Source organism: Arachis hypogaea, chromosome 8 (assembly GCF_003086295.3).
Source record: "Arachis hypogaea cultivar Tifrunner chromosome 8, arahy.Tifrunner.gnm2.J5K5, whole genome shotgun sequence".
Classification (NCBI taxonomy): domain Eukaryota; kingdom Viridiplantae; phylum Streptophyta; class Magnoliopsida; order Fabales; family Fabaceae; genus Arachis; species Arachis hypogaea.
Window position 1 is genome coordinate 25,385,133 of NC_092043.1, and position 22,139 is coordinate 25,407,271.

Genomic DNA, 22,139 nt, shown 5'->3' on the forward strand with positions numbered 1-22,139 from the left:
AGGTTCTGGGAAGCTTTTCAGCGTGCATTTGGAACTCAGTTAAGTTTGAGTACTGCGTATCACCCTCAGAAAGAACTATTCAGACCTTGGAGGATATGCTAAGGGCTTGTGTTTTGGACCAGCCGACAAGCTAGGATCAGTATATGCCGTTAGTGGAATTTGCTTATAACAATAGCTACCATGCGAGAATCAGAATGGCTCCATATGAAGCTTTGTATGGCAGGAAATGTCAATCTCCGCTGTGTTGGTATGAAACTGGAGAAAGAAGTTTATTAGGGCCTGAGGTGATAGCTGAAACTACTGAGCAGATAAAAAAGATTCGTAGCCGAATGCTTATAGCCCAGAGCCGTCAGAAGAACTATGCCGATCAGAGGTGAAAGCCTTTGGAGTTTGAAGATGGAGAGCATGTCTTTCTAAAAGTTACACCAACCACTGGAGTGGGAAGAGCTATTAAGACTAAGAAACTCAATCCCCGTTATATTGGACCGTTTGAAATCTTGAAAAGAATTGGGCCGGTGGCTTATAGAATTGCTTTGCCGCCGTATCTTTCAAACTTGCATGACGTATTTCATGTATCACATCTTCGGAAGTATACTCCTAACGCAAGTCATGTTCTAGAACCGGAAACAATCCAAGTGAGAGAAGATCTAACACTTCCAGTAATTCCGGTAAGGATTGATGACACCAGCGTTAAACGATTGCGTGGGAAGGAAGTATCACTGGTAAAGGTAGCTTGGAGTCGAGGTGGTATTGAGAAACACACTTGTGAACTTGAGTTAGATATGTGGAAGGACTACCTACATCTCTTTTTAGGTAACTGAATTTGAATTTTGAGGGCAAAATTCTTTGTTAGGTGGGTAGGATGTAAACCCCGTTAATAGTAAATAATTAGTCAATACATTAGTTTTTAATAAGGAAGATTATAAATACGAATATTATATTAAGTTAGGATAGAGCTCATCGAAACGAGAATTTTGACACTAATTTCGAAGAAAACGGTCTAAGATTGGACCGAAAGGGCAGAACCGGTTGAACCGGCCCGTTGATCCAACCTAACCGACCTATTAAATGAACCCAAGCCTTTCTTCTCCCTTATTTCAGCAGGGAACGAAGCTAAAGCATTCGCAGGGAGAAGAAAACGAAACTCCACCGAAACCCTTACGCTAGTTTCTAAATCCCGTAACTCCTCCGTCCGAGCTCCGATTGCCGCAGCATTTGCGGCCACGCGACCACCGCGTCGAGCTCTACGTTTCTATCGGAACAATTTCATAGGTAAGTCGTTAAATACTCCCAGCCACTCATTTCCCCCAATTCTTGAAAGTATGGTACGGTATTGAATTTCTTTTTTTTTTGATGTTTTAGGATCTAATTAGCTTGAGAAAAACGTTCACTTTTGCTTATGTGAAGCTTAGGTAAGGTGAGGATATGATAATCCTATTTTAATTTTATTGAATTTGAGCTTTGAGTATTAAATCCGATATATATGTGTTATGAATGTGTATTAGGTTGTGAATAAATAATTAAAACTTGAAATTGTGGACGTTGGAATTTTTGGTGGGGGCTGGGCTTAGTATTTTGTTGGGTTTGGAGCTGTGTTTGTTGTGAGAGAATTGATTTGGTCGCTACGTGAGAATCGGCCAAGGTATGGTTTCGGTTTCTTGCATTTAATATATAATGTTCTGTGAAAACTTTGGCTAGATGACCATAGGATAAGCTGAAACGTACGGAATGGTACAATGCTTAGTATACTTGGTATCTATGATGTGATTTGATTGTATAATAGAGATTATTATTATGTGGACATTTTAATGAGATATGAGCAATGAGATGTGGGTAAGTTGATGATTATAGGTTACAAGCATATTGAATGAAGGTTTGGTGGTTTTGTTGACATATATCATATTGATGAATGGTGGTTGATAAATGGTGTAATGTTTTGTTGAGTTTTGTTATTGGCATATGGTGTTGGGTTTGGCAAGTTTAGTAAGGAATGGAATGGAGATTTTGGAATGTAAATGAGTTTTAAGAGGTTTTGTAAAGTTGGTTTTTGGCCGAACTTCGGCGAGGCATAACTTAGTCTTCGGACTCTTAATTTGCTTCTAACTTGTTTTGAAATGAAAATTGGGTTTGCGATGTTTATGCCACTCGAAGAACGGAATATTGTAAAACAAAGAAGTTATGGGAATTGAAAGGTTGCATCTATAAACTGTTCTGGTTTTTTAGATTCCCTGCTACTGCATCTGCCTTATTTTATTAAAAAAAACGTACGCCCACGCGTACGCGTGGAGTGAATTTTTGGCGATGCGTACGTGACTGGTTCCATGCGTGCGCGTAAGGAGCAAACAAGCATGTCCACGCGTACGCGTGACCCACGCACACGCGTTGCGCTTTTATCTCGCGATTTTAATTCCTCTATTCTTCAAGCTAAGGCTCCTAGCATACTATAATTCTTCTGCTATTATATGTACACAGTTTATTTTAGAGGTCATAATACCACACCACCTCTGTTTTACGACTTAAGCGTAAAGCTCAGTGTGGTAGGGTGTTACACATAGACTCTCGCGGCAGCGATGTGGGTAGGCACAGATGTTTGCAGTGGTCATTGCGGTGGTCACCCCATTCGTACTCCTTCAAGTTCTATTCTTCAGCCTTTCATCACATAATTGTTTGAATATTTGGTGATGATTTTTGTTGTTATTTGTTGCTGATTTTTCTTCTTCAGTCTCTGTTAGTTTTTTGTTTTTGTTGTTGTTGATTCTCTTTGTACATCCTTCTCTTTTTCTGGACTATAGGTGAGAAATTGTGAAAATTGGGGTTGCTGAGTATGAGAACTTGGTGATCCTTCAACAATGGTGGATCTGAGAGAGTGAGAGTCAATGTGTGTAAAATTGGGGAAGGATAATTTTGTTCGAAAATTAGAGAAAGGACAATTTTAAAACTAAACTGAACCTTAAGGACGATTTTGCATGCAAAAAAAGGTTGGGACGAATAAAATTTTCGACCTATACCTTAGAGACCAAAATCGTACTTAACCCTACATATTTATATAAATCGAATTGACCTCATTCGAATTAGCCTTTTCAGTTGTCAATCGAATTGACCTAGTTCGATTTACATAAAACATATTACATACTAGTAAATCAAATTTACATAATTCAATTTATAAGGGAACTGAGTAGATGTCAGTAAATCAAATTGACCTAATTCGATTTATTATTAAACAGTCCATATATAGTAAATCGAATCAGTTTGATTCGATTTAGTACTGGTATAGATTATTATTTATTTATTCTATATTAACTTTAAAACATAAATTTCAATAATGAAATACCCCTCATTTGGTATAACTATCTGTTAGTCATTTCATAATGTATAACTATATGTTACTTCCGACTTTGAAAAAATTCAAGTTTTAACTCTTATGCTATCTTGGAGGACTATACTTTATATTAATTTTTTCAACATCAAAAGTCTCGGTAATGATTCTTTAGATGCTAATGAATCAAAGGATAATTTTTAATAATTTTTAGAAATCGTTTAATATTCTGTTTTAAATTCACAAGTTTATAAAAAAATGTAGATTTTCTGAAATTTAAACTAAAACACAAAAGTTAAATTTTTATTCTTATTCGTTTTGATTTTTTTTATTTTTTATTTGAATTCAAATGGAGATTATTTTTTTATTGTATATTTTAAAGTTAATATAGAATAAAAACAATAATTTGTACCAGTACTAAATCGAATTAAACTGATTCGATTTATTATATATGGGTTGTTCAATAGTAAATCGAATTAGATCAATTCGATTTACTAGCATCTACTCAATTCCCTTATAAATCGAATTAGGTCAATTTAATTTACTATTAAAAAGTTAATTCGAATGAGGTCAATTCGATCTATATAAATATGTGCATAGGACTTTGACGTAATGATTTTTGTTTTTGAAAATTCGTGTGATTTTGATATGTTTTTTATTTAATTATGTATTTTATCCTAATAATAATAATAATTGTTAATACATTTTTTTCCCAACTCTTTCAGTTAATTTGTCTACCGTTGCGAACTCAAAATAATGTTGGGATATTTTTACAGCTGGTTCGTGAATTTGCTTCACAACTGTGTTTAGTAAAAAGTTTTTTTTTTTTTTTTCACCGTGAATTTGTGATGATGTAAACTTTTTCCTCTTACAGCATTCTTTTGAATTTGCGAATCATATGTTTTCTCATAGTTACATGTCTACATATAAAAAAATACATTTTAATAATTTACAAGTGTAATAATCCGTGTCATGCACGTGATAAAATTGAAATTATAATTTTAAATTATTCTATTAAAATTAATTTGAATTGTTATAATTTAATTAATAAATAAATAATATGATGTGCATTGTTCGTGTTTTTTTAAATATAATATTAAATGTATTAACTCGAATATAACTATTAAGTGTATAAAAATTATGTTTGAATTATGAATTCTCTAAATGAATTATCCCATTTAAAATATTTAAATTATGATTTCAATCAGAAATTACAATTATGATTTAAAAAAATTTCTTTGATATAATATTACATTTTTTCTCCACTTTACTATTAATATATTGATATCTACTTAATATACTAAAACTGAGTTTTTTCCCAACTAATAAAAGTGAGGTGTCACTTTCTTGTAAACCCATTTTCCCTCCAAAATGAATGCATTTAATGAATAATCTACTTAATATACTAAAACTGAGTTTTTCCCAACTAATAAAAGTGAGGTGTCACTTTCTTGTAAACCTATTTTTCCTCCAAAATGAATGCATTTAATGAATAATGCATAATTATACTAATTTAGAAAAATATCTTTATTTTAATTATATAAAATCAATATTTAATACATTGTTAAACTACTTATCAATTATTAATCAAAAATATTTTTAATTATTTTAATGAATAATGCATAATTATACTAATTTAAGAAAATATCTTTATTATAATTATATAAAATCAATATTTAATGCATCATTAAACTAATTATCAATCGAAAATATTTTTAAATATTTTAATTATATTATTTTAATTATATTCATATTCTTCTAGTTCTTATTCATTATCTAATGATTTTATTAGTGGCAAGTTGTTAACCCATTTATATTGATAATAATAATAATTTTATTAAGATAAATATCAAATTATATTCCTAATATAAAAATATAAAATTTAATTCCTTCCATTTTAATTTTACCACTATAAAAAATCATGTATGCCAGAAGAAAATATCATTCGTTTATCAATTACTCTTTCATTTAATAGTTTTTACAACAATTCTTTTTCTTCCTATGAGGCGTCGTTGCAAGAAGACAATTATCGTAGACACAAACTACCACACTCTCCAACTTTCGTGCTCATCATTTGGAGCTATATAAGATATGTTATCTATGAAGTATTTATAGACCATGGTATTATCATGTATGCATGAATAAAAAATGTTTCGTATTTAAATTTAAGTCATTTACCTGTTTGTGGTATATTGTAGTGTGAAATTACTTTTAATATGTGTTGTGTAATGATATTATGTTCTAATTTAAGCTTTTACTTTAGAACTGTATTATGGTTTTATCTCATCATTTTTTCTTAGATATCAAGTTGACGTATTTTTATTTATTATTATTATTATTATTATTGAAACAGATATAATATGAAATGTACCAAAAAAAACTCTCACATTATAGGGTTTTTTCGGACGAACTTTGAGACAAAATTGAAATAAATTTCGAACAAATTATAGACAATTTTTTTTTTCAAACAAATTTGGGACGAATTTTTTTTGTCCCAAAAAGCTTTGTTGCTAATTTACATTTTGTCTGAAATTTCGTCCGAAATTTTTTTCAGACGATTTTGTGACAGATTTCGAATAGACATTTATCTACTAGATTTCTAACTATTATAATGTATTTTAGACGAATTTTAGACGGATTAGCCAACATAAAAACAATGTATTTCAGACAAATTTCAAACGTAAAAATATTTCAATTTAGACAAATTTCAAACAAAAAATATATTTTATTTCAGATAAATTTCTAACGAATTTAGTCAAATATAACAAATTTTTTCGAACAAATTTTAGACAAATTAAATATTTATTTTCAATTAAATTTCAGACAAATTTAATTTAAAAAAATTTACATATTTGAAACAAATTTCATACAAAACAAAAAATTATTTTCGCACAAATTTTCTACAAATTTAATATAATATTTCAAACAATTTTCATACAAAATAATTTGCTATTTAATATATAAATATTTTAGAAATAAATTGTATTCGATCTGCTTTCTATATTTGCTTTCTATATTAAGGCTATCATAATCATTTTTTTCATATTACATCATCGAAATTATAAACACATAATAAAGTTATGAAAAAAGTAATTACCATAAAAGAGTTAAAAAAAATATTTATTATTAAAATACTTTTGTCCATAAATGTAATCAAACTAAAATAAGAAAAAAATACTTAAACTAAAACAAAGAAAGCCTTTAAAAAAGTCAAATATCATGAATAGAATAAAATAAAATGTACTAACTAATTCACCTAAAAATTTCTTAATCTAAATCAGAAAACTCCTGACATCAATCACTTATGTTATCATCCACATCATCACTAGAGCCTGTCCCAAGCTCATCTTCTGTAGGATCAGACAATGTTGAAGGAAGTGAGAGATTCAACTTTTTATACAAAGATGAATTGTCTTTTTAGTAGAACCAATTCTCTTCTGTTGAACCTTTAGTTGACGTCCTTGATCTTTTAACTTGTGTTCAACATCATTCAACTTAACTTTTTGCTCTAACCACTGAAGAATACATAAATCAAAACAAAATGAGAAATTCAAAAGACATCAGCAAATGATAGAAAAAGAAAAGTGTTAATAGAGTTGAAGGAAAACTACTAACAGTGTTGATAGGATCAAGAGTTTGTATTGAATCAACAACCATAGCACGAGGGGAAAGAAGCTGATCTTTCTTCAATATGTCCTGAAAACTAAATTAAATAAAAAGCATACAAGTATCTAGACTTCACCATACAGTTCTCGCAAGTTAAGGCTATTACATGAAATAATCGCTTAATAGGACCCAGACAATAACTTCAATAAAAATCCATGTATAAAACAGAAAATAATATAGCAAGAAGAATGCTAGCAGCAAAACTCATCAAAAGAAATCCATATTTTCACCTCAATATCAGTACTTGAATATAAATATGTATCTGATTTAATGCTAAGGCGTTCTGCTCTGTTACCAATTTGCTCAAGGCTCTGTCACGACACAAAACAAAATAAATGCAACCAAATTAGAGAAGGTTAACTTACTCTAAACCCAAAGCACAATCACAAATCAAATGTTAAACTTCAGTGCCCACATCAAGGAAATCAAATATTATCTCAAACTACAATACCAGGATGCAGGAAAGAAACCCAATAAAAGCTAACCTTTTCACCAGACACATAAAAAAGTCGAGACGCTTTGCCTTCACTGCAACCCTTTTATATCACATGGTGTACATATGATTCTCTGCTAGGCATTATCGAATAAATTTTGGTGAGGCTCACTAATGCATTTGAAAGAGAACAAAATACAAAATGCTAGATGAGTACAAATTAAACAAGATTCTTTAATTCCAGAGCAAACTATTCACCATTTCTTTCTTTCTATTTTCTCTATCCCACATGCTTTATATATACACATAGAAACTATGGTTACAAGCTTACCTACATGGCAAACAATAACGCTGGCACTTAAATTTAACTTGAAGATATTCTTGTTTTTAGCATAGTAATACAAGAACCAGCAGTTATTAGGGGAAAAAAGAGAAAAAGAAAAAAGAAGACAATTGAATTTAGAGAGAAAGTTACGTTGTGATATATATTAATTCCTATTAATTAATTAATGGAAGTTACCAAAGTTTTCTTGTTCTTCCAATTCGATACCAACCTCAGCAAACCTTTTCTCTTTGTAAACATACCACTTAACAGCAACAAAGTAAATGACGACATTGATAGCACTCAACAAACTCAATTATATTGAATAAATTATATCAGATTAGATTAGATTAGATAAACGAATACCTTGATAATACACAACAGCATAGGTAGCAAGCACAATTAAACTTGATAATACACAATCTGCAACACAGGAACAGATTCACAGGAACAGATTCACAAGAAGCCAATTCTCAGTTTTTTTTTTCGGTAAAAATATTGGATCCTAACATATTCCTAAATTTAATATGCCAAAATTTAAACTTTCATTTCACATCTGCAACACAGGAACAGATTCACCCAGGGAACCAAAATATCATGAATTCAATTATCAGAAGTTAGAATGCAAAATGAAGAAACAATAACACAATACCCACCAAGTTAACAATGAAAGTAAGCACCAACCACAAACCTCATCATAATCAAACTCTAAATATTTAAAAAACTCATCAACAAAACATAACAAACAAATTATCAAACAGAGAATATGCATAATAATATTTTTCCAAAAAGATATTTGTCCTCTTCCTCATTTTGGTTATGATGCACAACATACAAGACCAATCCTACAATGGCAGATAAGGCAAGGAGTACCCAGATCCAGCAAGAGAACCTTCACTAACCAGGTGCTGAAAATTGGAAGCTCATCGTCGGATCTTTTGATAGCTGCACAACAGGTCCATCAAGCCCTAAAATCATTTATTCTCCATCAATCAGAAGTATGCCTCAAGCACAATAGAATAAAAAAGGGGAAAACTGACCTGGAAAACAAGGGAAGTCAAGGGTTCATATTTCATAGCATGGTGGACGAAGTGAAGCCGCAGGGACAATGCGACGTGAACGGAGGCCAAAGGTGCAGGAACCGGCAGATGCAGACGAGCCAACGACGAGAAGAGAGAACGGCGTCGACGACAATACATGACACACGCACAGGACTTCTGGAGGCGACGATGCAGTGACGGGGACAAAGCAGAGGAGCCGATGATCGTGGCAGCAACCGTGCGGTGGCGGTGGCTGGTGGTTCTTTTGGGACTGTGAGATTGACAGAGTAAGGAGATGCGCCAACGCGGTGAGGGCGAACCACGGACATAGGCGACGGCGCAGTGAAGGAGATGTACAGGAGACGACAGACGATGCAAAGAAACCGGCGACGTGCGGTGGCGGTGACAAACTGAGTGAGAGAATGAGATGCTGAGAGCTTTGCCTCTGTGACTTGTGAGTTGTCAGATTGAGTCAGAGAGAGTGAAGGGGAACGGGGCTCCGTTTAGGGTTTTAATTTTTCCAAAAAGAAGAGTGGGGGAACGTCGTCGTTTTCATGGGAGGGGTTTAAAAAAAATAAAAAATGGAACCGGTCTGGTTTTTTATACTTATCGGTTCAGCAATTTTTTAGAACCAACCGGGTCAAACCGGTTCACACCGGTTTTTTTTGTTTGGAATCTTTTTCTACCTGGACCGGTTCACCAGTTTTCCAGTCCAACCAGCCGATTCGATCCGGTTCTAACAACATTCGTTGAGAGGGAGATTGAGAGATGAAGATGGCGAGGTTTGAGAGATCAGGGATTTAGTTTTTTTTATATATATAAATTAGCAAAACGAACCGGCCGGTATTTAAAACCTCCAGTTGACCGATTTTATCAAAATCGTCCGATCCAAACCAGTTATCACCGGTTCTTTTCCTTCTTCGATCATACACTTCAACCGGACTGGCTACCTGACCGATTCACTGATTTTTCGGTCGAATTGGCCGGTCCAGTCCGGGATTCACAACCAAGGAACCAAAATAATGGCCCTTATCATAAGAACAGAAAAACGGAGGGAAGAAATAGTTACCTTGTACTATTCATGGTGAGGGTTAAGCGCCGATTGAGGGATAGGCAGTGACGGTTGAGCGTCGATCGAGGGATAAGCAACAATGTCTTTGGTGTTTAGGGTTTACGACAGACAGTGCTGATTGAGAAAGGGCACGCCGATGCAGGGTGCACCGACAGAGCAGCGCCGATGGAGGGTTGCGAGAGAGGGTGCGAGGTTGCGAATCTGAGGAGGAGGCTTGTGGTTAGGGTGCGAGGGTTGCAACAGAGAGGGTGCGAAAGAGAGGGTGCGACGGAGGGCTGAAAGATAGGGATCGGAGAGAGGGCTGGGTGCAAGGGTTCTCAGTAGTAACAAAGGTTCTCAAAAGTGATGAAGATGAAGGGCTCGGAGAGAGGACTGGGTGCGAGGGTTTTCATAGCAGTGATGAAGATGAAGGGCTGGGTGCCGAAAAGCCTTTGATGTATTCATTTGTATTTTTTTAAATTTTTAATATATCTTAATCTTATATGAGAAAAGTATATGATTTTTTTATTTTACGTGATTTTTTTATTCTTATTTATTATTTGTATTATTTTTTTAAAAGATTGGATATAATTTATTTTTAAATTTTTATATGTGATTCTTTTAGATACAATTTGTCTTAAATTTTGAATTATCATAACGTAAATAATTAAAAGAATAAATTAAAAAATAAAAGACTAATTTAAAGTATAAACAATACTTTTATACTAAATGTTAAAATTTTTCAATAAACATTTGAAATTCGTTTGAAAACTGATGCACTTTCAAACAAAATTTACAAATGATGTTATTTTCATCCCAAATTTGCGGAAAAAAATTTTAGCTACTTCAAAGGGTAAGCTATAGTAAAAGCATTTAAGACTAATTATAAACAAATTTGGGATAGAATTAACATTTTTCAAAATACGTCCCAAATCTGTTTGAAATTATTGTGCATATTCAGATGGAATACAGACGAATTATAGTTTTTGTCCAAAATATGTTGCTAATCTGTATGAAAATTTAGGCGCCATCCAAAAAAAATTTGGCGCCAAAATTTGGGACAAAATTTAGACAAATTTAGGACAGAATATATTATTGCAATGTCTCCACTAAAAGTTGTTCAACATTTGTCTCAAATTTGTCCGAAATGAAAAGTCATAACGGAATAAATTTCGTTTGAAATTTTCGTCCGAAAAAGCTCTATTTCTAGTAGTATTCAATTTATTTTATTGTAGTCTTCTATCTATTCTATTTATTTTTATTTTCTTCTTATTCATTTTATTTTCTTTTTAAATGTTATATAATTTATTATAATTTACACCAATCTACTTCTATTTATTTAATATACTAAAACTGGATTTTTCCCCAACTAATGAAAGTGAGGTGTCACTTTCTTGTGAACCCATTTTCTTTCCAAAATGATTGCACTATTTCTCTCTTTTAAAATTATTTTTAAAAATTATCTTTAATTGATATAATTATATTATAATTAGTATGTAATGAATGATACATAATTATACTAATTTAAGATATTCTCTTTATTATAATTATACTAATCTCTTTTAAATTTATTTAAGACAATTATCTTAATTATAATTATATAACAATATTATACTTAGCATTTAATGAATAATTCATAATTATACTAATTTAGAAAAATATCTCTATTATAATTATATAAAATTAATAATTAATGCATTATTAACCTAATTATCAATCAAAAATATTTTTAACTATTTTGATTATATTGATTTTAATTATATTGATATAATTCTATTTTTTATTCATTATCCTAAAATTTTATTAGTGACAAGTTATTATCTTAATGGTGACCTATATAATAATAATAATAATAATAATAATAATAATAATAATAATAATAATAATAATAATAATAATAAAAAAAAAAGATAGAAAATGATATTTTAGAGAAATATAAATTGATTATTAATAATTGGTTATTAATAATGATAATTATATGATTATTTTTTAGTAATCATTAAATATATTTAATATAAATAATTAAGTTTAATTAGTTAACAAAGGAAATATTATTGCACGATTGTAGAAGCAACAATAAATATATATATATATATATATAAATAACTAATTTAATATTAATGATAATTCAATAAATATATATATATATATATATATTAATAACTAATTTAATATTAATAATGATAATTATCGTTATTATTCAATAATAATAATAATAATAATAATAATAATAATAATAATAATAATAATAATAATAATAATAATCTTTCCTTTTATTAAAACACTCGTCTAATTGAATTAATATAAATATTTAATGAAAATAAAGAATGAATTTTTTGACTTGAAAGATAATACAATCGAATATTCTTAAAGATTTTAAAATTGTGAGTAAATATTCTTCCTATATTAATATACGCATGTATGTCTATATTTTTGTGAGTAGTGATGTGATTCTTGTTTGTTTCTTTGTCAATTTGCTTGTTAACGATGGTTCTCTTTGTCAGATTATGGCTTGGAGGTTTATCAATGGTCCTTTGGTCTTTCTAAGTATAAGATTAGAGGCTTATTAAGAAGTTAGGGTTTGTTCTTACTTGGTCTGTGATAGGAAATATTAGGAATGATTGGTGAATTTGAAAATTTTTTTCATGCATTGGTTACTTTCTGCATTGTTAACCAAAAATGCATTTGGTACAATTGCATTACAGTGATTCTCCTTTTTCTTTTTTGTTGCCCTTTTGATTGTATCCTTTGTATGGTCTTTTGAACAGAGTTGTTTTCTTGTTTCTTCACCCGCTGCAAATACTGAATCCGTCCCCACGTCCAAGCTGAGAGCTTGGTCTGTGCAAATTTCCAAGTTTTCTAATTTTTTTTCTCTTCATATATTTATTAAGTTTTCAATCTTCTAAAATGTTTATTGCTTCCATTTCGCAGGTGCTATTTGGTGATTCATTCTTCCGTGAGAGGGAGTATCATAGAGCTATTGTAAGAGATGCTTTCCTATATATATCTTTCTCCATATTTTGTGTGGTTAAATGTTGGAAGTTGAAACCATTGCTTGTTGATTGCTTTTATTCAAAGCATTTTAGAAATGGAGGAAAGTTGTGAACTCATAATCTATTATGTTGATGAACAATATAGTTACAAGCAAGATTTGCAGTACAACAAGATGGTCCCCAAACAGAATATGCAACTGTCCCGTAGTTCAATACCATCAAACAGGTATGGTGAAAGAATTTTTTTCTATGTGATATTTTGTTCGTGGATCTAGATGGGTGGTTTTGAAAGGGTGTATAAAAGAAAAGATTTATCAATGTGGTTTATGTATTGTTTATAGGCCTCATGTAGCAGAAGAAAAGATTTAATTAAAGTGAAACTGGAGGTTGGGGTTCCTTTTTTATTGGAGGTATTTTTTATGAGATAATCTTTGAGCATGAAATGAGTGAGTGCAGTTTTTTGTCACAAAAATGCAAGTTATTTATAGATCGGATTGTCTTCTTGGAACATGTTGTTTTGGAGCTGAATATGAGGAAATATATACGGTGATTACTATGGAGGTGTTGATTGGTCATATACTAATGTATAAGCATCAGTGGCATTTGGAACGAATGGAGAGGAGGGTAATTTGCAAGAGTTAAGGAGACTATAAAGAAGAGTTAGGTGTTTTTTAATATTTCATATATGGTTGTTCAGTAGGTTCTGCATTATTTGTTTTATGATTGTAGTTTTAGCATCTTGTTTTGATCTTTTTATTGATGATTGTCTGAAAACTTTGTTTTTATGTTCCTGGTACTTTGTTTTGTGACTCACTCCCTTGTTGGGATTGTTGAGAGTTTGAAGTGATCGCAAAAAAATCTTATCATTCGTAATAAACTACAAATTTCAGACATTCACGAAATATGTTACGTAAAGTGTCTTTTTCTAAATTAATTTTCTGTAGTATGTATGCATATAGTTTTACTCATTAATGCTCATATGTACATATATTAGCACTAAAGCACAGTAGCACTTTATTTTACTTCCTAATTGATTATTTTTGGCAACTAAGTATTATTTTATATTGTTATTATTTTAATTATTTCAATAATGTATATGTTATTGAAAATTAAATGCAACATGTGTTACTAATTTTATAAATTTTTATATTGTTTTAGATGTCAGGTTCTAAAAAAATAAAAAACACTTGTCCATTAAAGGAGCAAGAAATGATCAATGAAGAGCAAAATATTAAGTTGGATGATACTGAACACAAGTTGAAAGATCAAGGACATCAACTAAAAGCTCAACAAAAAAGAATTGGTTCCAGTGAAAAGATACTTCATGTTTTATGTGTAAAAAGTTGAATCTCCCACTTCCTTTAACTATGTTTGTTCCTGCACAAGATGAGCTTCGGACAAGCTTTAATGATAACATGAGTGATTGATGTCCAGAGTATATATTTTTTTCTTATTTAGATTAAGGAATTTTTAGGTGAATTAATTAGTACATTTTAATTTATTCATGATTTGTGACATTTTTAAAGGCTTTCTTTGTTTTCGTTTAATTATTTTTTTCTTGTTTTAGTTTGATTACATTTATGAATAAAAGTATTTTAATAATAAATATTTTTTTAACTCTTTTATGGTAATTAACTTTTTCATTACTTTATTATGTGTTTATAATTTCGATGATGTAAAATGAAAAAAATGATTATAATGGTCTTAATATAGAAAGTAGATCGAATACAATTTATTTTCTAAAATATTTATATATTAAATAACAAATTATTTTGTATGAAATTTGTTTGAAATATTATATTAAATTTGTAGAAAATTTGTGCGAAAATAACTTTTTGTTTTGTATGAAATTTGTTTCAAATATGTAAATTCTTTTAAATTAAATTTGTCTGAAATTTAATTGAAAAGAACTAATTGATTTGTCTAAAATCTGTTCAAAAAAAATTTGTTATATTTGACTAAATTCGTTAGAAATTTGTCTGAAATAAAGTATATTTTTTGTTTGAAATTTGTCTAAAATAAAATATTTTTACGTTTGAAATTTGTCTGAAATACATTGTCTTTAGTTGGCTAATCTATCTAAAATTTGTCTAAAATACATCATAATAGTTAAAAATCTAGCAGATAAATGCCTATTCGAAATCTGTCACAAAATCGTCTGAAAAAAATTTCGGACAAAATTTCAGACAAAATGTAAATTAGCAACAAGGGTTTTTGGGACTAAAAAAATTTGTCTCAATTTTGTTCGAAAGAAAAATTTTGTCCATAATTTGTTCGAAATTTATTTCAATCTCATCTCAAAATTCGTCCAAAAATCCCCTATTTCTAGTAGTGAATACCTCATTTTTTCCATAAATAGAAAATAATATTTACCCATTAAATTTGTTAGTTGCTCAATCAATTCATCTTATTTATTGTGATTGAGATTGATATATAATCATAAAGATTTTTTTTCCTCCATTAATTTTAGTAAAGAAAACCATGACGTAAAATAAAATAAAATAAAGTCAGTATCTATTTTTTTCTCAATATTTTTTATATTTACGATAAATATTAAATGTAAAAAAAATAATATTAATTATTATCACTTTTATTTATTTACATTCATAATTAAATTTAATATAATTATAGTAAGTCTCTATAATTATAACAATTTATATCTGTTACATATATAGCAATTATATTATATATAATTATATATCTCCTCTTTTATATATACTTAACAAGTATTTTTATTTATATAATCTACTTAATATATTAAAATTGGATTTTTTCTCAACTAATGAGAGTGAGGTGTGAATTCTTCATGAATTTATTTTTCCTCCAAAATGAATGCATTTAATGAATAATGCATAATTATACTAATTTATGAAAATATCTTTATTATAATTATATAAAATTAATATTTAATGCATTATCAACTAATGAAAGCGAGGTGTCAATTCTTCATGAATTTATTTTTTCTCCAAAATGAAAGTACTATTCTCTCTTCTAAATTTATTTTAGAAAAATTAAAATTCTATGCTGAATATAGGTGGCAAGTTTAAAAAAAACAGCAAGTTCATGTAATGAAATCATATTTCTATAACATATATAAGAATGTATATTTTTATTATATAAAAATTGAATATCTGCACTTCATGATGGGCATGACATACTTCTTAACGTGTTTCTTAATTTATTTTTTATAACTCATTGAAAACAATTTATTACAGTATATTAATTATATTAATTAATTGATTTGATTATGTATTTAAATATCACACGATTTATTATAATTTATATCAATCAAATAATTATAATTTATTATATCAATTATTTTAATTCATTAATTTATAAGGTACATAATAACATAGATGATTTGTTACTTATACTGATTAAATACAATAAATACATATTAATTTAGTTAAAAAATTATTGTCTCCTATGTTTTCCTATTTATTTTTTTAATTCATTAAATCCAATCAATTATAATAAATTAATTATATCAACTAATTAATTCAATAAATTATTTTCTAATTTATTTTTTGAATTCCATAAATTAAATAAAATTAATTATACTAATTATTTGTATTGACTAATTGATTTGATTAATTCTTAAAAATATTTTTATTTAATTTATTTTACTTATTTAAATATAACTAATTAGTTATTTAATTTTATTAGGATAAATATCAAAATTTATTTCTAATATAAAAATACAAAATTTTATTCATTCCATTTTTATTTTACCACTATAAAAGACCATATATGGTAGAAGAAAATATCTTTCATTTACCAATTACTCTTTCATTGGGTAGCTTTTACAATAATTCTTTTTCTTCCTAAGAGGCGTCGTCACAAGAAGGCAACTATCATAGACACAAATCAGCACACACTCTTCAACTCCCGTGCTCATCATTCAGAGCAATATATGATATGTTATCCATTAAGCATTTATAGACCATGGTGTTATCATGTTTGCATAAATAAAAAAAATCCGTAATTAAGCTTAAGTCATTTACCTATTTGTGTAGTATATTGTAATGTGAAATTACTTTTAATTTGTGTTGTGCAATGATATTATGGTTTAATTTAAGCTTTTATTTTAGAATTGTGTTATGATTTTATCTCATCATTTTCTCTTAGATATTAAGTAGATGCATTTTTATTTATTATTATTGAAGCGGATGTAATATAAAATTTGTAAAAAGAAAAAAAAAACTTACATTCAATTTATTTTATTGTAGTCTTTTATTCTTCTATTTCTTTTTTTTATTAATTTTAATTTATTATAATTTATACCAATTAATTAATTATAATTCATTATATCAGTTAGTTTAATTCATTAATTTATAATATACATGATAAAATAGATCATTTGTTACTTATACGTTTATTTTTCTAAAATCTAAATCTGAATAATTATATTTTCAATTTTTGTTATGAACAAAATATTATTAATAATGAATAATAATTAACCACTCATACTTTTAATCAAAGTGTTTGGATGATTTTTATATTTATTAATATTAATTATTGATTATTTTTTCATAAATAAATTATATTATAATTTTATGTTAGTTCATAATTGATTAATGATTAATGTTCATGAAGCTATGTTACTCTAAACTTTATATTTTATAAATATTTTATTTAAATATAATTTTTAACATAAAATGTATTATTTTTAATAATATCATAATTTTATATTTTTTAATTATTCTAAATGAATATTTTATCAAATACTAATTAAAGCCATTCTTCCATTTGCTTTTACTAATCTATTTTCTAACTATTATATAAAATTAAAATCGTATTAATGAATTTAATATTAAAATTAATTTGGCTTTTTATTATTTAGAGTGTTTTTCAATCAATAATTTTATACTCTTTATTTTTTTTTCAATTTCATTTTGAATTTTAATTTAGTACTCAAAAGTAGTGAAATTCCATTGATACAGAAATAAAGTTACAAAAGGGTCTATAGGGTAGAATAAGTAAAATAATGTGATACCCACATTGCAACATCCAAATAAAACAACTTAGGATCTAAAATGTTTATCTTTCTCTTTCTCGCCGTCTATTATATTATCTATTCTATCTATTTTATTATATAAAAATCGAATTTTTACCTTTAATGATAGAATCAACGTAGCATGCTTCTGCTTTATTTTGTTTAACTCATTAAAGTCAATTCATTATGATGAATTAATTATATCAACTAATTGATTTGGATAGACATTTAAGTATCACACAATTTAAAATTATGTATATTAATGATTTGATTTAATTTTTATGATATAGAAATTTAAGGAATAAATTAAAATAAGATAATTTATTACTTATTTAAATTGAATACAACAAATATAAATTAATTTAGTTAAAAATGTATTATTTTCTAATCTTCTATACATAAAAATGACAAAACAAAATTATAAAAATAATCTTTTTATCACTTTTGCTATTTTAATTTTATTTTCTTTACTTTTTTTATGTATAATTTTATTTTATATTAACTTTATTTATTTAATAATAAAATATACTCATATTAATTCTATCATATAATAATATATTTTTCTCCTATATCAACTACATCTAATAGAATGACTGAGAAGTGAGAACTACGAGAAGTTAAACTCAGGTTCAAAATGCTTAAACAAAGAAAAGAAAACAATAGATATATGATTAGAGAAAAATGTATAATAATGACAAAATATACTAAAACTGGATTTTTTCTCCAACTAATAAAAGTGAGGTGTTAATTCCTCGTGAATTCATTTTTTCTCTAAAATGAAATCATTATTTTCTTTTCTAAATTTATTTTAGAAAAATATATTTATTATAATTATATTACAATTAACATTTAATGAATAATGCATGATTATACTAATTTAGAGAAATATTTTTATTATAATTATATAAAATCAATATTTAATACATTATCAACTAATAAAAGTGAGGTGTCAATTTCTCATGAATTCATTTTCCCTCTAAAATGAAAGTACTATTCTCTCTTCTAAATTTATTTTAGAAAAATATCTTTATTATAATTATATTATAATATTACAATTAGCATTTAATGAATAATGCATAATTATAATAATATAGAAAAATAAAATAAAGTCCAGTAATTTATCTTCCGACTGCACACGTGTATAGAATAACTTTTAAGAAGGAGTTATGTATAGTAAATACGGTCGATGATTGTAAAACTGTATACTAACATTGATATAATATTATTTCAGGTATATGTTTTGCAGGCATCAAAGAAAAGTGTTGAGTTGTTTTTTAGTAGATTTAAATTATTTATTGTTTATTATAGAATTTTGTGCATTAGAATTCTCTAATAATTTATTATTTATTTTGAGCTAATTTTGATATGTTCTTACTTGACAGTAAAATAACATATAAAAATTTGTTGGTGGGTCTAAGTATTATTAAGTTATTTATGGTCACATTAAGTATATATGTTTGATTTATTGAAAAAAGTAGATTACTAAAACCAATTAATAACTATTTTAGAGTTAATATATTTAACACTAGCTTATGAAAAAACAAATAATACATAACATGTTATATTTTTATTAATCAAATTATTATAATTTAAATTAATCTTAACAAAATAATTTAAAATTATATTTTCAATCTTATCACGTGCATGGCACGGGTTAATACACTTGTTGCAAGTCTAAATTACATTATTTTACTGAATCTTGACTGAAAAAAAAAATAGTTATGTGTTTCTATCATTTAATTTATTTAATACACCATGTGCTAACACTAACGGTATTTTTTTAAAAATATATTGATAAAAATAGATATAATATAATTACAAATATAACATAAATAAATAAAATATATAAATAAATGCGAAACCAATATGTTTACCAATGTCTTTGTTAAATTTTATAAATTAGAGAATAAATTATATATTCGGTTGCTTGGTGATCACATAGATGATCAAGTAATTGGGTTGTAAATTGATCTCATAGTGTACATCTTATTTTTTCTCATTTTTGAATGAAAGCAAGAATTAAGAGAGTAATAGTAATACATAAAGAAAAAAAATTTGTACCACAACACATAATTATTACAAAAAAAATATTCATATTAAAATTTTACATACTGCAAATCATGAAGATCAATCACAATGTATTGGTCACTTCTCTCTATTTTTGACCATGATATAAGTTTTTTTTTCTAATCAAGAATCCAATAACATCTAATTGAACAAAAAAAACTGAATTATAAGTACCAAATTAAGAACAAATGAGTGAATAATATAAAAATTATAACTTCGTACTGTATAAAATAAAGAGAATTCACTGATTTATTTTATGTTAAACGATAAAACTAACAATAGCATACTAATAAAAGGATATACTTTTAAAAAAAAGTCACAATACAATTTCAAATATTTTCATAAATAAACTGTTAAAATTTTTGTTATCAATAAAATGATGCCATTATACAATTTTTTGGCAAAACTTAAAATCAAAAGGAAAATAATTTTGTGTGGGTTAATATAAATTAATTACGTACCAAATAAGTAGAATCATTCATTTGTTTGTTTCAATATATCAGCATGGGCAAGCAAATTAAAATGATTATCCAGAATTTTACGATCATCGACCGTATGTACTATATGTTTTGATAAGCTAATCATTATTTCCACAAATAAGTGAGCATGAGAGAGCGAGAGAACGTGAGGGGGGAAACACTGAGCGGGGTAGGTTTAGGGTTTGGCAACCACGTCCAAAGGATCCTAGGGTTTGGAATCGAGAGGAATACCATCGCTTGGAAAATGAATCTTTTTCTGTGTTTGTGGATAACCTCCCAGAAGATATTTCGAAGAAGAAACTATATCACCTGTTTAATTGGACGGGAATGATTAACGATATCTACCTATCTCGAAAGCATAAACATGGCAGGGTTTATCTGTTTGCGTTTGTGCAGTACATGACAAAAGGGGGTGCTCTGAAGGCTATCGCGGAGATGGATCGCTTGAGCTTACGAGGAAAGATTGTATCCGTATTGGAAGCTAAATATCGTAGGCAACCGCAAGAGAGGAAACGAGTGGCACATGGAAAGCCGATAGTCTAGCATGAAAGCGAACGTACGGACCTTCAAGGTGGGACAGAAGTGCGTATTGTTCACGGTGAAGGGGGGTACAGCGGAGTATACAAGGCTCGGACAAACATGGGAGCACGAGAAGAATTGAAGTGCCAGTAGTGGAATAGAATTTGGAGTGGTTGGCGAGGAGCTTGATAGGAAGCGCTTTGAAACCCATAGACCTCCAATCTTGAAAAAGGCAGTTTGCAAGAATGTGCCTCATATTGTGGAAGTTAGCGAGATAGGGGCGCTAAAAGTTTTACTGACGTTTGATACGGCGCAGCATGCAGATGAGGCTTTTACGTTCAAATTGAATAGCCTGTTGCAATTTGTTCATAGGGTCTGGAGGTGGGATGAATCTTTATGCTGTGGGACTCGAAAAGTTTGGTTGGAGTGCTGTGGAGTGCCACTGCATGCCTGGTCTCCAGAAACTTTTAAAACTTTAGGTGGACAATGGGGCGAGGTGATTAGCTGCGACGTAACGACAGAAGCAGGGTCTTCCTTTACGGCTGGGCGAGTTCAAGTTGAGACGTATGTTTTTGACGTCATTAGAGATTGGGCTTACGTCACTGTTGGTAATCGGGAGTTTCATGTCTTTGTGAAAGAGGTCGGCATAGAGATATGTGGTGAGCGCCTAGTGGGGGGAGGACGAGAAGACGGTTTTATGATCGAAAATTCTGGTTCTTGTAGCAGTGGCAAGTCGGAAGAAGCGATGCTGTGGGATCCGGCGGCGGACCTGATGGAATTAGGTTCAAGGACCACCAATGAAGTGAAGGGCAGAATGGTCATTCAGGATGACTTTTTGAATGATTTCAATTTCGATTATTCTTTTTTGAAATCGAGGAATCTCAAGGTTGATTCTGTTAGTGATTCGGAGGTTAATGGAAGGGCGGGTTTTCCAGAATTTGGATTAAATGAGTAAGAGGGGTCAGAAACAGAAAGAACTATTACGCAGGTATTTGACAAGGATCGAAGGGAGGGGCTAAATAAGGATTTAAGTTATTGTGGCAATAAACTATTGGGCTCACATAGTCATAGCCCGTTTACGTGTTGCTTAGCTGAGGGTGTTGGAGTGGGCTTGTTTTCGCAGGGCCCATGTTCCAAAGAGAAGGAGATTGGGCCACGAGGTGAGGGGGATAGGCTGGTGGAGCGGAAGGGCTGGGTATCTGCTGAACCGGGCTGGGAAAGGATCTGACGGGTTACCGGGTCACTGATTGAGACCGC

At 28.9% G+C, this 22,139-nt stretch overlaps 1 protein-coding gene across 3 annotated transcripts; it reads right to left on the minus strand.

Moving 5' to 3' along the window:
- Positions 1-6,423: 6,423 nt before the first annotated feature.
- On the minus strand, positions 6,424-9,301 carry LOC112706542 (uncharacterized). Of its 3 annotated transcripts, XM_072200910.1 has the most exons (7): positions 8,778-9,301; positions 8,640-8,682; positions 8,104-8,160; positions 7,468-7,549; positions 7,213-7,293; positions 6,932-7,019; positions 6,424-6,831 (listed from the first exon to the last, which is right to left on the minus strand). In XM_072200910.1, the coding sequence occupies exons 1-4, from the start codon at positions 8,934-8,936 to the stop codon at positions 7,527-7,529; spliced, it is 282 nt and encodes a 93-aa protein (XP_072057011.1). In that variant the 5' UTR covers positions 8,937-9,301; the 3' UTR covers positions 6,424-6,831; positions 6,932-7,019; positions 7,213-7,293; positions 7,468-7,526. The 3 variants fall into 3 exon arrangements, 2 of the variants coding, with proteins under 2 accessions (XP_072057011.1, XP_072057010.1); XM_072200909.1 differs by having other exon boundaries at positions 6,932-7,293; XR_003155798.3 differs by lacking the exons at positions 6,424-6,831; positions 6,932-7,019; positions 8,104-8,160 and having other exon boundaries at positions 7,081-7,293; positions 8,640-8,705; positions 8,778-9,261.
- Between the last annotated feature and the right edge of the window lie 12,838 nt (positions 9,302-22,139).